The sequence below is a fragment of the Pecten maximus genome, chromosome 12 (genome assembly GCF_902652985.1).
Source record: "Pecten maximus chromosome 12, xPecMax1.1, whole genome shotgun sequence".
Lineage (NCBI taxonomy): Eukaryota > Metazoa > Mollusca > Bivalvia > Pectinida > Pectinidae > Pecten > Pecten maximus.
In genome coordinates this window covers 8,797,414-8,814,912 of record NC_047026.1, presented here as the reverse complement: position 1 = coordinate 8,814,912, position 17,499 = coordinate 8,797,414, and the positions used below count along the sequence as shown (strand labels likewise).

Genomic DNA, 17,499 nt, shown 5'->3' with positions numbered 1-17,499 from the left:
ATCTACCGCGGCCCCCTCGCCTGAGATTACGTAGCCGACGCTCTAACCAACAGATCTACCCCGGCCCCCTCGCCTGAGATTACGTGTCTGGCACTCTAACCGACTGATCTACCCCGGCCCCCTCGTCTGAGATTACGTGGCTGGCACTCTAACCGACTGATCTACCCCGGCCCCCTCGCCTGAGATTACGTGACCGGCGCAATCTCTAACCGACAGATCTACCGCGGCCCCCTAGGAACCATTTGAAAGCTGTTTTGTGATTGATCACTTCAATGGCATGTTATGCTAACCTTTTTTTTAAGAATCAATATGGAGCATAGTATTCCCTTACTTAGCTTTATCAACATATTATATTCGGTTATACATAAATATGTTCTCGATTTCAATCCAACCCCTATGGTCAGGTACTATTTTTAACAAAACAGTTGATGAGTATCGAAACGACGACGACATCTAAATAGAAGCTGTATTCGAACAGAAGCCCTAGGGAAAAAACACCACAATGATATATGATCAAAGAAAATGTCCCGCATGATTGATTGTCATGTACACTTAAGTCGGTAACAAATGATATCACGTTCTCAAAATGAGAATAAGGTCAGCTGCAACGGACCAGGTGAGTGATGACGAAATCTATCGTGGTACATTTAGTGCTATTTAGAGACAAGCTGTATACGAGTGTTAAAAATGGAAATCTTAACAGTAACGAACTAATTAGTAATGAAAATTGTAATTCATTTGGAGCCGGCATTTTCAGTTGCAAACAACAGCAACAGCAGCAGCAGCAGCAACAACAACAAAGACACAAAATAGAAAAACTAGAGAAATATGGAAACGAAGACGAAATCCTTACAATGTAGAATACCAGTGGATCGCTTTACTCTGCCACAATTTGGAGGGAAATCATGAGACGTTTGACCACGGAATTAAGAGTAAGAGCCGGTAAATTAATTAATATTACATTTAGATTAACAATTACATTGTCTTACTGCAGTAGTCTATTTAAGTCTGTGATCTGGTAGTTAAAAGAAAATATTAATTATTTAAAAATGATCATCATAAAACAACTTACTAATTGAGCTGTAGATTCTGATCCGACTGCTTTGGTCGCCAATAAATTATTACAGTAATCACTCTGAATATATTTATTTAAATATCAAAGCGCATGAATAAATATCCGCATTCCTGTCACTAATGCAGACAGAATGTTTATTTATATCACAGCCAGTCAGCACTAATGTAGTAATGAGTACTTCCTGGACAAAGATATCTAGATTTGTATCTCTACCTGTAATCATTATTTAATCCTATCTACGGCTATATTCATTTCTTTCCTTCTAATGTTCACAAATTATTTTAATATTTTAATTAATTAATTAATTTATTTATTTATTTTTTGTATTTTTAGCGTGAGAACAAAACAAATTTATAAATCAAACATCAAGATTTGAAAATTTAAATACGAGTTATGCCCCTTGCATTGTCATGCCGGTCTAGACCGCCAGTGTGTGAACTTGACTGTGCATTGATAATTATTAAGTATTTTAAAGTATTATTGTGAAACATGTAAATATTCTGTACACTTTTTATATTGGTGAATTATATAATTAGTTTCCATGCATTTCCAACAATAATTGTTGGAGATACGTCCTTGTTCCTCTAAACAATCGGATCTGTCCATCGTTCATCTGTCCAAGGTTCTATCCTTGAGAGTCAATATCCGGGACCTTTTATGTGTGTATACCTCAATACACAGTTATATTTCGGGATGTTAAAAATTGTACTTCAATCTGGCAGTAACCGCATTTAGTTGTGAACTTTGGTTTGTTTTAGTGTAGGTTGTTGTACCTTGGCCCAGCTTATATCTGTATCTGTGTGATAACCCAGTAATGAGGCAGTGTTAATGACAGCCGGGACACCTGTTGTAGTGGATATTTATCAGTAAGTCAAACTGCAAATGTAAAAGTCTACGATCTCAAAATCCAAATTAAAACAGGAACATGGATCTCGTCATTCTATGTTTAATTAGTATGATGAAAAACTGACTCGCATAATTAAAACTTTAAACTCACAAATAAAAACAATTTTCAGAATGTTGATTCCGCTATTTCATTAGACCCTGGTGATTAATTTTAAGTATTTTGTATTGTTCCTATATTTTTCACATATGTAATGTAGATACATGCTCTGATAAAACGCCGAGTGAAATATCTGTGTGATCAAAGTACATCACTGTCTGATAGGGACGACAGAGTCAACATTGTACTCGCTGGAAATATTGACAACAATTCCAAAGAGTTTTGATAACCGTATATCAATCATTGACCTTTGGTGAGGTCAATATTCTAGATTCTAACAGGTTGGAATGACACCATACTGACCGAATCAAAGGTCCTTAAATTTTATAATTATTAGATCTATTAAATTACATTAATCACTGCTGTGGTTCGGATGGAAGCGAGTGAGGTGTGAAAGGAAACAGGAGTATCCTGGAATTAACACCACGTGATCGGGCAGGTGACAGTCGGATTCAAAATTCCATTCGGAAATGTACTCCTTGTAATACGGAAGAGCATTAGGGCCATGAAGCAAAAAAATTAAATTCATTTTTTCATGTTAATAACTCGAAATTTCGAGATAATTCCTCTTAATATCATGTCCTATTTGTCAGACAAAAACATGATATTTACAGTAGTGTGACATTAAGAGAAACATGTTTTTTTCACTAAATCTAGTGCATTACCAATCTCCATAACTAAAATTATTATCTCGAAATTTCGAGCTAGTAAGTCGAAATTTCAAGCTAGTAAGTCGAAATTTCGAGTTATTATCTCGAAATTTCGAGTTACTAAGTCGAAATTTCGAGTTATTATCTCGAAATTTCGAGTTGCTAAGTCGAAATTTCGAGTTATTAACATGAAAAAATGAATTAAATTTGTTTGCTTCATGGCCTTAATGCTCTTCCGTAAAAACATGATATTTACAGTAGTGTGACATTAAGAGAAACATGTTTTTTTTTCACTAAATCTAGTGCATTACCAATCTCCATAACTAAAATTATTATCTTGAAATTTCGTGTTATTAAGTCGAAATTTCGAGTTATTATCTCGAAATTTCGAGTTAGTAAGTCGAAATTTCGAGTTATTATCTCGAAATTTCGAGTAAGTAAGTCGACATTTCGAGTTATTATCTCGAAATTCCGTTAGTAGTAAGTCGAAATTTCGAGTTATTAACATGAAAAAATGAATTTAATTTTTTTGCTCCATGGCCCTAATGCTCTTCCGTAGATATGTGCTCTGCTAGCAGATTTTTGTATTAGTATATGGCGGCCACCAGTTGACACATTACATGTATATAGAATCGGCGACCCTATACGCTTCCATAGCGGAATCTAGCTGCGATAACGTAGCTCTGGACGACGGACGGACAATTTCTGACAGATGTGATCCGCCATGATACTTCTCGAAGAACTCTCGCGAGGATTCTAACCCAAATATGGAACCCGTGATCCATATATGGATGAAGCTACTACGATAAATAAATACATAATCACAGATATTTAACCACTGTTTTGTAACTCTTGTGAAGAAAGCGAATCCTACTTTGCGTTATTATATAATTTCAGAATGAATTGACCTTCCTCACCGAGGTATATAACTCTGAATCTGTTTTTCTGTTGAAATCTCGCGGGGAAATCTCATTAGCATCAATTTATTTTGACCTTTACACTTGTATCAAAGATGGCGGTATGTTTGAACTGATATCTCCGTGTGTCTTGCTCGTTTTGGATTTTACTATTTATTGGTAAACAATTGACGTAATGTGCAGGTTTGTGGCTTGAATATTGATAATAGATACCAGAATCATCAATTTACATGTGTTTTTTATCCGAGAAAATTTTAACCACACCTAAATACTGCCCGATGTGAATCACATCGGGGCTTGCTACACTACCGGCAATGGGAGGGACTTCATACCCTGCCGGAGAGCAGTGTAGGCTGGGTATGAATATTCGTTCTTAGCGGAATCATGTAACGGTCACCAGTTGACATATCGATATTTATCAATTATGAACCTGGTAGAATCAAATATTAACCGAGGGCAAAGCCCGAGGTTAATATTTCTACCGGGTTATTATAACACCGTACTAACCGAATGAAATGCCCTTCGTTTTCATACTAAATATGAAACTTTTTTGCTAAAGGGTGGGGGCCGCGGTGGCCGTTGGTTAAGGTGTCCGGACACTTTATCACTAGCCCTCCTCCTCTGGGTTGCGAGTTCGAAACCCACGGGGGACAGTTGCCAGGTACTGACTGTAGGCCGGTGGTTTTTCTCCGGGTACTCCGGCTTTCATCCACCTCCAAAACCTGGCACGTCCTTAAATGACCCTGGCTGTTAATAGGACGTTAAACAAAAACAAATCAAAGCAACTTAAATAGCAAATGTATAATACAGAACCAACTGGAATATATGGTCTACTTCCGTGCCACAGTCGATACATCGTCGGCTATCACACCACAAAATAAAAAAAAAATGCAATGTATTTAAGCATTCTAAAGCAAGGTACGTTACTGAAGTTTGTATGCATTTGATATTTAAGTCAAATTGAACCCAAATTAAAAATTAAACGAAGCTCACCCCCACTTCCGGTTTTTCAATTATTACACCTTGCTTTTTTTTTTTCTTTTTTTTTTCTTTCTATAAATACTTACCAGATGCAGATACCTATGGTCTTAGAGTATCGAAGTATTGCTAGTTTTTTTTACGAATGGCCAGAACATTCGTGTTTCCAATTATGCGTTGAAAATCAGATAATGACCTACTTGCCTACCATAAAAAATGGAGGGTGCATACTTCTGCGTATTAATACTATTAATACCGTCGTGTGTATGGAAAACTCAGTTACATTCTTCGAAACATCGATCAGTTTTAGACATATCTGACCATACAGGCAAACATGTCAAAATAAATAAACAGGTCGATCAATCATTTTATAATTCAACTCCTGAGTTTCCAAACATTTCGCTGCCATAATTTTACTCAATTACAAAAAGTTCTTTAATTTCTGATACAAAATTGTCCTCGTTAAAGCCACTATACATCTGAGGAAAATTAGTAATCGACTTGTCACACGCACCTTTGCTTGCAGCTGGATTATTATGAAATGACGTCATCAGTTATTGTTTTACGTGACGTAATCCAATAGTGATTATTATGACGTCATTAGGAAATGTGTATCAAGTGTTTTCCTCGTACGAACAAGCAAGCACCACACCGGCAAAAAAATATGGGGGATCGAACACGTAACCAGGTAAGAAGAGTAATTTAGTAAAATTACATTAGCAATGACAGTGTGGGCGAGTGTGGGTGATTAATGGCAATGACAAGATTTTATTCTCATAAACATATAAAGTGTAGAGAATGACATACATACAAAATTGTACAGGAAATATGATAAAATACATATTTTATAGAATATGTTGTAGACTGGCTGATCAGTAAAACACTAATGAAGCCACTCGCTGTAGACACTAAAACTGTTTGTAGGCTCCTTAGTAATATCTGAAGATATAGATTGCTTATCGAGATCGAATTAAATTTCGAAGGTGGGTGCCCGAATCTCTTCGGAAGTTTTGACCCAGCCTAAGTTAGAAACGATGTCAATTTACTTTGGGACGTGTGTCAGTGACGATACCCAGTGACAGTATCTAACATGTTTACCCTACTCCAGTAAATACAAGCGACCGAACGAAACACAAGTGATACAATTCTGTTGTCATGAGTGTAACCTACGGCTTATCAGTCATCACTCCGTAGCTCGAGTCAAAACCTTCTTAGAGCGCTCCGCTCGGTATAAGCACCTTCATCGTCGATAATGAAAATGACGTGTTCCCGTTATCCTTCACACTTTACCCTGTTCTAGAGATAACCGCCGTGGGTAAAAGTCTGTCACACAGAGACCGGATTGTCAGTCATTAGTCAGACAGGACAGATGACCGGTACTTACTGGAGATATGGTCATTGTTGTTGTTTGTTGTTGTGAAGGCTAACGTTATCAACATAATGCCCAGCCATGATAATGTTATAAATGTGGCTTACGATATCAACACTTCTAAAACAATGGAGTCGCCCTATGTCCAGCTGGAGAAACAGGAACCGGGGGCCGCGCCTCAGGTAAGTCACGTGCTCAAATAATGTCGTAATATTATACAAATTATATTTTAAAACCAATAATCGGACTGATTATTGCACATATTTTGTGGGGGAAATGTGAATATGCTAAAGACACGGACGTCAGATATATCTTTCAAACAACTAGGTCGATGTATTTTTCAAACGGATCATTTTCTCTTCGTATTATCTAAAGTTTATTTTAATTCATTTATCTAATCATTTCATTTTAAAATGGTATTGATAAAACCATGCGTCATATACATGCATACTAACAGTAACTGTTCCTAGCTCATCTACATATGTATAACGATTCTTGATTAATTTCCAAAGTCTGACTGTTTAGCCTGTTGAATCAGACATTCATTCTCGGAACGTTATAAATAAGAATAGAGTCTGGGTGACTGATAAATATGTGGTTATCAAATTTACGGAAAATTTTAATTTCCTTTAAAATGTTTCTCAGAATTTCAAGGTGTTTAGGTAAAATGATTGACATTTACAAAAACATTAGCAACTCAATATAGTCATGCTTACCGACATATCGACTCTCAAATCGCATACATGTGTGTATATTATTGTCTCATTAATAAATACATTAAGAACTTTAATGTAAATGTTGAACGGAAGGATGTGAGAACGGTGAACGGAAAAGCACGTGCACGTCCTTGTAGTCTACTCAACTGTTACTTTTCAATAGAAGTCTGTCAATACAAACATCTCATGAGAAATGACAAATATCAAAATACATTTTGAAACAAACAGTGCTGAATAAATTTCATAAAATAATTTTATGGAAAAATATACTCTTAGTTTCGGAGTTCCGGATTTACGGTCTAACAGACATCCGGACTAACGGGACTGGTATACAAGGGCATCATACTAGAAGTCCGGTTAAATTTGTCATCAATTTCTCTTTACTTTAAATAGCGTACCATGTACAGTAGTTATCAGAGAGATATCGATGGGTGCATTATGAACTTAATCTAATTTTAATCGCTGTTGACTAAGTTATCAGCATGACCGGAGTTTAGGTATGTATCTGTATCATGCCAAGCTTACATGTCGCACGTGTAAAGGGTCATCTCAGGTCAATGTTAAAGTCCGTATCACAGCGATCTGTAGACCGGGCAATGACAATGGCAATTGTTTATTCTCATAAACAACACAGTGCAGAGAATATGAACATTAACAAATGGATAACAATGAAACATGGTAAAACAGGATGGATATCAGTAAATTGTGAATTAATTATCTCGTTTATATCAATAATAAATTTAGTCAATGAAGTAAGTTCAAATATATTGGTGCATAATAATATCTAGACATAAATTTTCTTCTGCTATTGAGTATAAGTTGTTGTTCACAGTTAAATAGATAATGAAATTGGTCGCCTATTTCTCTTAAATTACATAAAGTGCACATTCTTTTTCCAAGTGGTATATTAGACCATCTACCACTTTCAATTGGTATTTTCGTGGTTAGATCTCACAGTCTCCAGAAAGTGACACTGCTTTTGAACACAATTGGTCATCCAATGTCCAGTTGATGAAAGATAGGGAAGAATTTCAGTGTTTTGAAGACAATTGATGGGATGTTCCTGTAGTATTCATTGTCATGAGGTTTCAGCAAATAAAATACTGTTACAATCTCCAAATAACTCATATTTTTGTCCCTGCGACTTTCGTGTATGATAGCACAGGGGTCTGAGGTATCAGAGTCGCAATATTTAGAGATTGTTGTATGGCCATTTTGATATCACCCCCCCCCCCCCCCCCCCCACCCTACCCCACCCCCACCCCTTATCAGCCCGATAGTCTTGATATCAGTCTGAAGGTTTTATTTACATATTTGAAATTTTAAAACAAAATACAAACAGAATACCAATTTAACTGAATATAATACCAAAAGAAATAAATGCTCAAACAAAAATGTATTGAAAAAAAAAAAAAAGTTTATGACATTATAAAGGAAGTTTAGTCACTAGTTCATTCTCCTGGATAGAGCAAAAAATACCGACAGTACATCAATAATCATAAAAAGTCTTCTGGGGAAATCGGGTTAAATCAGTTTACATAGCCATAGTAACATTATTAGGCAAATTCACAATATTTTGTTTCTCGAAGTCAGTATGCTGCAGGTGACATCACTGAATCATCGTCATTCATCATAAAATTACCCCCATCAAACAATGTTCGTATTAAAACAAATGAAGTAACTTATGATTCAGTAATATGTATAATATGGATGAATGACCAATAAATCAAATTACGCAGGGGAGGTAATTTAGGGGGAGGTAATTTAGAGGGAGGTAATTTAGGGGGAGGTAATTTAGAGGGAGGTAATTTAGAGGGAGGTAATTTAGAGGGAGGTAATTTAGGCTAGACTTGTATAGGGTGCTTTTCCTTAAAGTTAGGATGTAAAATATTTTATCATTTCTATAAAAAAAATAACTATTTAAAAAAAATCATTGAGTCCTTAGAGATGCGGGTTATGTTATCAAGACTCGGAATGTATTTGTGCTCTACTGTAATATATTAAGAAGTCACAATACACGTGTAGAGTATTCACAGTATAGATGGAGTGTATTCTTTATATTATCAAGCACAATAGAGAAATATCCACATATAATAACTTACAAGTACATATGATATTAGCATACAAAGTTGAATTGAGCGTAGACTTTTGTTCAATTTGACAAGAAAATGAGGAACCATGTTTTGATATCTTTTTAATCAAACCTTCAAAATTTTATTTACTAGGATTCGCTGTATCATAATCAGGTTACGTTTATTTTCTAGTAGTAGAAATCTCTATACTTATACAATATATAGCGCTCTCACTTGTTTGAGATCAAGATATCAAATTATTTGAGTCAAGTGTTGACTTCTCATTGATTTTATCACAGTATGAGATGCGACAGAATTTCAGACCAAGACTTAGCTGACATTATATTGACATTGTACATAATTGTGCCAAAATTTCGTAAATTTTATGTAAACTATTTGCACAAATCATTCTCCTATTCGAGTGAATTACCTCCCTTGAAAAATACGCGTCGAACCACAGAATAAATATACCTCTTATATAGGGATAATATCATCGAATGTTCACATAACCCTCAAAAATCCATAATTATGATATATACAGGATAGGGCCGAATGCATTTTGACTGTAGCAGACTCCTGTCGTACAGCTTTATCGGGATTTCAATTTCTTTATTAACTTGATTACCTCCCTTGTTTTACCAGTATGCAACTATTGTCCATTTCAGAGGAATAAAAGTCGACTGAGGGAGAAGTTTTATCACGTATTTATCCTTGTTGTCATGGTGGTTCTCACACATCTCGCGCTGCACGCGCAGTGGGTGCTACCTATCTTTTACGCCATATCATTACCTATCGTCATTTCAATTCGCATCGTCATCTATTTGTAAGTATTGAACCATCTCCTCCATGTATGACCGTCTCTAACTTTACCTGATTATCGTGTAATTCAGCCTTCCTACCTTTATAACGATTTCAATTATCGAGTATTTCCGCCTTCCTAAATTCACCTGTTTTTCTGCCTTCTTATATTTTATATTTTATCGTGTATTTTAGCCCTCCTTAAAGTCAACATTATCTTTATCGTTTATTTTAGCTTTCCTTAAATTCAACATTATCTTTTTCGTGTATTTTAGACTTCCTTATATTCATCATTATGTTATCGTGTATTTTAGCCTTCCTTTAATTCAATTATGTTTATCGTTTATTTTAGCCTTCCTTAAATTCAACATTATCTTTTTCGTGTATTTTAGCCTTCCTTTAATTCAATTATGTTTATCGTTTATTTTAACCTTCCTTAAAGTAAACATTATTTTTATCGTTTATTTTAGCCTTCCTTAAATTCAACATTATCTTTTTCGTGTATTTCAGTAAACACAAATGGCACTACTTTCTTTTGGATTTCTGTTACTATGCCAACCTCTCCTGGTATATTTTTATATGGTAAGTTCAGCAGTTTGATACAAAATTTTGGTTTGATAACTTCCGCAACAACCGGTTAGTTTGTTACACAGAAAATATTTTTATTTAAATATACATGTGTCAATCATGCTTCATATTCACTTTTTTTTTTTATTAATATCTATAGTGCAATTTATTAATTCCGTGATAACACGAGTCAGTAGCGGAATACGCTTCTCTGTGTTATTTGGTAACTTTTAGTAAATTTGGCGTTAAAAACGTTTTCGGTTCAATACTCTTCCTATTATAATGTATCGATTAACTGGATGTATAAAATTAAACTGATGATGACGTTTTCTGTACAGGATAGCAGACGCTCCCCTGATGTTCGCGGTGGTGTTCGGGATCGCCAATGGTCCCCTATTGTGGGCAATGGTCGTGTACCGGAACTCGCTAGTCTTCCATAACCACGACAAAGTGTCATCGTCCTTCATACACATACTACCCGGAATACTCTCGTTTGTGTAGGTACACTAATATGTTACATATACTACCCGGAATACTCTCGTTTGTGTAGGTACACTAATATGTTACATACACATACTACCCGGAATACCCTCGTTTGTGTAGGTAAACTAATATGTTACATATACTACCCGGAATATCCTCGTTTGTGTAGGTAAACTAATATGTTACATACACATACTATCCGGAATGCCCTCGTTTGTGTAGGTAAACTAATATGTCACATACACATACTACTCGGAATACCCTCGTTTGTGTATGTTAACTATAATCTGTTACATACACATACTACCCGGAATACCCTCGTTTGTGTATGTTAACTATAATCTGTTACATACACATACTACCCGGAATACCCTCGTTTGTGTAGGTAAACTAATATGTTACATACATATACTTCCCGGAATACCCTCGTATGTGTAGGTAAACGTATATGTTACATACACATACTACCCGGAATACTCTCGTTTGTGTAGGTAAACTAATATGTCACATACTACTCGGAATACTCTCGTTTGTGTAGGTAAACTAATCTGTTACAGACGTAAGATACTTTTAAGGATCTGAGAATCCTTACCAAATTTTGAAATAAGATAATCACAGCTTGAATAACTGTAATTCATTTGTTTATCTATTTTTGACCATTCATTTTTTTCTGTAAAAGAGCCTTATGTTATTTGCAGAATCCGTTGGTACCCGGAAACAACATCTCAGTACTGGGTGAATACATTCAACCCCGGAAACACGGAATGGGATCCGGAAATGCTTATCTGGCTCTTTCTAGTTCCTCTCTTCTGTTTTGTCTTCCACAGTGTAAGTACAAACACCGCATTACCACCATAAACCAAACCTCGGCCTCTTTATGCTGTAGGTAACACAGCCTGAGACGTTCGGCATGTTTTACTAGATCAACTGGACTGATGGTATTTTCCCCACTAAAATACGAAAATATTATTTTTTGTTTGCATTTTACACAATGAGACATCTGAACTTATCGCTTTCATCACTGTTTCATTTAATATCTTGTACTTTAAATGAAGCGTTTTGATGAATGAGACCGAGTTCCGGTAATTACACAATTGCAAAGCAACTTCCGGTTTACAGCACATGGCGCAGTTTCTGCCTTGCTCCAATATCTCCCAGAGTGCATTGCGGTTCCCTTCATACAGAATCGCAATACATTCCAATAATGATTACTACATTTAGCATTTCTTAGAAGCGACGTTTACTATGGCCACAACATATTTTCGTTTTTGACAATTTTCATTGATTTTATTCATAAAAATATCGGACTACATATATACGTGTATATATTTATAGGGTATGTACGTGTATATATTTATAGGGTATGTACGTGTATACATTTATAGGGTATGTACGTGTATACATTTATAGGGTATGTACGTGTATATATTTATAGGGTATGTACGTGTATATATTTATAGGGTATGTACGTGTATATATTTATAGGGTATGTACGTGTATACATGTATAGGGTATGTACGTGTATACATTTATAGGGTATGTACGTGTATACATTTATAGGGTATGTACGTGTATATATTTATAGGGTATGTACGTGTATATATTTATAGGGTATGTACGTGTATACATTTATAGGGTATGTACGTGTATACATTGATAGGGTATGTACGTGTATATATTATAGGGTATGTACGTGTATACATGTATAGGGTATGTACGTGTATACATTTATAGGGTATGTACGTGTATACATTTATAGGGTATGTACGTGTATATATTTATAGGGTATGTACGTGTATATATTTATAGGGTATGTACGTGTATACATTTATAGGGTATGTACGTGTATACATTGATAGGGTATGTACGTGTATATATTTATAGGGTATGTACGTGTATATATTTATAGGGTATGTACGTGTATATAATTATAGGGTATGTACGTGTATATATTTATAGGGTATGTACGTGTATACATGTATAGGGTATGTACGTGTATACATTTATAGGGTATGTACGTGTATATATTTATAGGGTATGTACGTGTATACATTTATAGGGTATGTACGTGTATATATTTATAGGGTATGTACGTGTATATATTTATAGGGTATGTACGTGTATATATTTATAGGGTATGTACGTGTATATATTTATAGGGTATGCACGTGTATATATTTATAGGGTATGTACGTGTATATGTTTATAGGGTATGTACGTGTATACATTTATAGGGTATGTACGTGTATCTATTTATAGGGTATGTACGCCTTGGTGATATACGTGATAAAGAAACCAGGACCGGAACATATCCTCAGCTTTACCTACCTCGGAACCAAGAAAGGAGGCTGTGTACATAAAATGTTTAACTGCTGTGGGGAAGGGTGAGTCCAACTTATAAATAAAGTATCTATTGTTGGGAAGGGCGAGTCCAATTTATAAAGAAAATAAGTTCTGTGGGGAATGGAGGGTCCAATTTATAAAGAAATTAACTTCAGTTGGGGCGGATGAGTCCAATTTATAAAGAAATAAACTTCTGTGGGAAATGGTGAGCCCATTTTTATACAGAAATCTCCTGTTGGGAGGAAGAGTGAGATCATTTTTGATGGAATAGAAAAATTGAATAATGTGGGAAGGGAGATTTCGGTTTTGATAGTGTGAAGAAATCATCTGTTTTTGGGAAGGGTGAGTTTATTTTTATAAGAGGAATTCCAGTTGTGGGAAAGGATGAGTTCATTGTTGTATGGTGGGAGTACCTGTTGTGGGGAAGGATGAGTTCATTGTTATATGGTAGGGGTATGGGGAAGAATGAATTCATTGTTATATGGTAGGGGTATGGGGAAGAATGAATTCATTGTTATATGGTGGGGGTACCTGTTGTGGGGAAGGATGAGTTCATTGTTATATGGTGGGGGTACCTGTTGTGGGGAAGGATGAGTTCATTGTTATATGGTGGGGGTATGGGGAAGGATGAGTTCATTGTTATATGGTGGGGATACCTGTTGTGGGGAAGGACGAGTTCATTGTAATATGGATGGTGTACCTGTTGTGGGGAAGGATGAGTTCATTGTTATATGGCGGGGTACCTGTTGTGGGGAAGGACGAGTTCATTGTAATATGGCGGGGTACCTGTTGTGAGGAAGGATGAGTTCATTGTTATATGGTAGGGGTATGGGGAAGGATGAGTTCATTGTTATATGGTGGGGGTACCTGTTGTGGGAAAGGATGAGTTCATTGTTATATGGTGGGGGTACCTGTTGTGGGGAAGGATGAGTTCATTGTTATATGGTGGGGGTACCTGTTGTGGGGAAGGACGAGTTCATTGTAATATGGATGGTGTACCTGTTGTGGGGAAGGATGAGTTCATTGTTATATGGTGGGGGTACATTTGTGAGGAAGGACGAGTTCATTGTAATATGGCGGGGTACCTGTTGTGGGGAAGGACGAGTTCCTTGTTATATGGTGGGGGTACCTGTTGTGGAAAGATGAGTTCATTGTTATATGGTGGGGGTACCTGTTGTTGGGAAGGATGAGTTCATTGTTATAAGGTGGGGGTACCTGTTGTGGGGAAGGATGAATTCATTGTTATATGGCGGGGGTACCTGTTGTGGGGAAGGACGAGTTCATTGTAATATGTTGGGGGTACCTGTTGTGAGGAAGGATGAGTTCATTGTTATATGGTGGGTGTACCCGGTGTGGGAAAGGATGAGTTCATTATTACATCTGATAAAAGTTTGGTGATCATCGGTCAAAGATTAAAGCTCACATTTTCCACTGTGTTTAGAAGAAAAAAACTTGAATATAAGATATCTCATAAACCCATTGACAGTTTCCGCTCATTTTGCTTCCATTAATAAACATGTGTCAGGTGCTAAGTTCCTGTTGGTCTGGGACATACTTTATTAACAAATTGATTTTTTTTTCAGGTTCCGAAATGTTTGTTTTTTCTTCTTTAACTGGCTGTTTTGTTTCGTCGCTCTGATCGGTGTCCCACTTAGTTTCTATTTCTTTGCCGCCCACTGTGTCCTCCTGGTTACGCTCTCGCTAGTTATCCTCTATAACGGGGCCAGCTACTACATGCACGTGTTCAGTGTCCGAGGTTTTGTCGATGAACTCGAATAGAGACTTTTCGCCTGGAAACTGCTCTACAGAGCAACGAACGTGATTGTGGGCATCCGCGGAGATATGGACAACCGAACATCCGTGTGGACGGACGGACAGACTTAGTCTGTGTGGACGATTGGACAGTCCGCATTTGTGGATGTTCTCTCAACTCCGTATCGAAGTTTGGAGAACCATGGCTTGTGCGTGGTCTTTGTCTTTGTGTTGACAAAATGCAAACACTATTTTCTCTTTGACATTTCTAAGTGTCAAATTTTGTGGATACGACCACTTACCGGATATGACTTCTCTTTAAAAATCGGACAAATTTTGGACTGATATGATTTCGGCACATCACCTGATCATTCGCCATCACTTTTTGTTACATTGACTGTTTCGCATGTATATCTCGTCATCAGTGTCAAACATGTCCAAATCAGGACCTTCTATATAACATCTCTAAACCGGAAACTACAATGTGGCATCTTTAAAAAGGAAATCAGCGAATAATCTCTAAACCGGAAGCTACGATGAATCATCTCTAAAAAGGAAATCGGTGAATAATCTCTAACCGGAAAACTACTATGTAACATCTTTAATCCGGAAATAAGTTCAATGTCCCGTTCAAACAGATCACATGTACGCTGTATATGGTATATTAATCCTACAAAGGGGCTTGTTTACATATTGTGAAATGTTATCGCCAATATGTGCATTGCAAACTGGTAATCTTTAATGATGTATTATAGGGAATGTATGAAATGGTTATTGTCTAGAAGTGTATTTTGTCTTTATTGTCAAATGACAAAATGGAATATATACCGTGTATATAACGTCAAATGACTCATCATCATAAAGTGTAGATCGTTAAATTAGATTATTTTGATTGGTGATCGTCAGATGTCACATTGTGAAGAAATGGAAAACGCAAAGTCCACGTAAGCTGTACTGTATTTATCAAACCTTTCATTGTGAAGAGTAATATTTGTCAATTTTGGGGTAGGATCTTCAATTGATATTTTTATGGACTATACCATCAAACTGTTATTGGACCAGTGGTTATTAAATTGCTGGGCTTCTCGACTCAAATGTGAACATTAATAGTCAAATCGCTAATCATGAACTAATATAGTAATCACCAAGTCGTGCATTTTAAGCTAGTGTAAAAGGAGCGGATCACTGTGGCTTTTACGTAGTATAAAGTCGACTGACCATGCGGATTCTCTGTCACTCGGCTGACAGCTGGGCATTTGGCTCAGTTGGTAGAGCCGGGGATTATCACACGGGAGACCCGGGCTCGATTCCTGCCGGGCACACGCCAGGAATGTGTGAATAGTTCTTCCGTGCCAGTTATTTCCAATATGATCTTGTTGTCGTCAAGTGTCATTTATCAATTGGGCTCTTTATGGGAAATATATATTTTTTATAATTTTGCAAAGAACTTTTTGTGAACTACTTATTGTAGTAAATATATGACCTATTTATGAACTTATCAGATGGACTTGTGGTGATGCTATCTTCTGAACTGGTCGTTGACAAACTGCCTTGTCAACTGACCAGGGAGTGTTTCGTAAACAGTTGGAAATAAAACAGGTTTTACTGACTATTCTTGTTTGTCGTTAACTGTATCTAGATGTGGTGTTCAACAGAATCGAAGTTTTCAAAATTGATCAGACTTTCACGGCAGATCAATTTCAAAATATGGAATATTCGCTAATATCGAAAGTCGTTAAAAATCAGAGATTTATAGCGTATTTATTGAATATATCGCAAATCACACATTAAGAAAATAAGACATTCAAATCGTGTAGTCCTCTTTGGTAACACAAACGGTGAAACAGTAGCTGTTGGGAACCCGATATTTAAAACATTAACGCCCGTTTCGAAATTTCCTCATAGCCAATCAAATCGCTCCTTACAAAAAAAATAAAGATTTCGAGATTCAAATGTATTTCTCATATAAACCAACTTAATGGTATAGAGAAAACAACATATATATAATACACAATTTGTTCACAGTAGTAAGGTAGGAGAATAGTATTTACCTAGGAGACGTTTTCGTTTGGTATTCAATTATGGACATTCTAAAATGTAATGAAATTCGTCCCCATTTTTAAAATTCTACATATCCTATCAGCTCTATCTATAATATTTCCCTATCTGTCATTTTCTATTTGTAATCTGTGATTGCATATTCTTTATTTACAAATCAATTCTATATTTGTAACATTTAAAATATCAACATTTTTCAATACGCAACTGTTCCTTCAAATACGATAGCATATTATCTTTGAAGAGCAATAAATATCAAAGTTCCTCTTTTACATAAACCGTGATATTTCAGGTTGTTCTGGACATGTTTACACAGTCACGCGGGGTAAATACCCACTTACCGTTACCAGGTATAACCAATCCCACAATGCCCTAGTGTACTTTGATACATGTCAACCAAGGACAATTCACATATATATACTCGTTAGTAAATTTATACAATCTGATTTAAATCAGACTTGTAATTTCCTCTCCTTTACGATACTCTTCGACCCCAGAGGAACAGAGATTTCAAGTCTAATTTTAATTAGATTGCAAATCTTTGACACACCAAATGATATATTAATGTAGAAAATTTGTCAGCCTTTCCTATCAATAAACTTGTCCAATAATTTATCATTGTGTATTCAATAGTAATGAACAATGTATTTGCTCCTAATTACCCATACACCATTAAGGATTGAATACTCTTCTTTATACTAAGTAAGAATGTCACTTA

At 36.1% G+C, this 17,499-nt stretch overlaps 1 protein-coding gene across 1 annotated transcript; it reads left to right on the top strand.

Moving 5' to 3' along the window:
- The first annotated feature begins 5,778 nt into the window (after window positions 1-5,778).
- Window positions 5,779-16,333, top strand: LOC117339637 (uncharacterized membrane protein YGR149W-like). Its single transcript, XM_033901337.1, has 7 exons — window positions 5,779-6,174; window positions 9,446-9,603; window positions 10,089-10,160; window positions 10,484-10,642; window positions 11,327-11,456; window positions 12,888-13,012; window positions 14,555-16,333. Exons 1-7 carry the CDS (start codon window positions 6,064-6,066, stop codon window positions 14,748-14,750), a joined length of 951 nt encoding a protein of 316 aa, XP_033757228.1. The 5' UTR covers window positions 5,779-6,063; the 3' UTR covers window positions 14,751-16,333.
- Window positions 16,334-17,499: the final 1,166 nt, after the last annotated feature.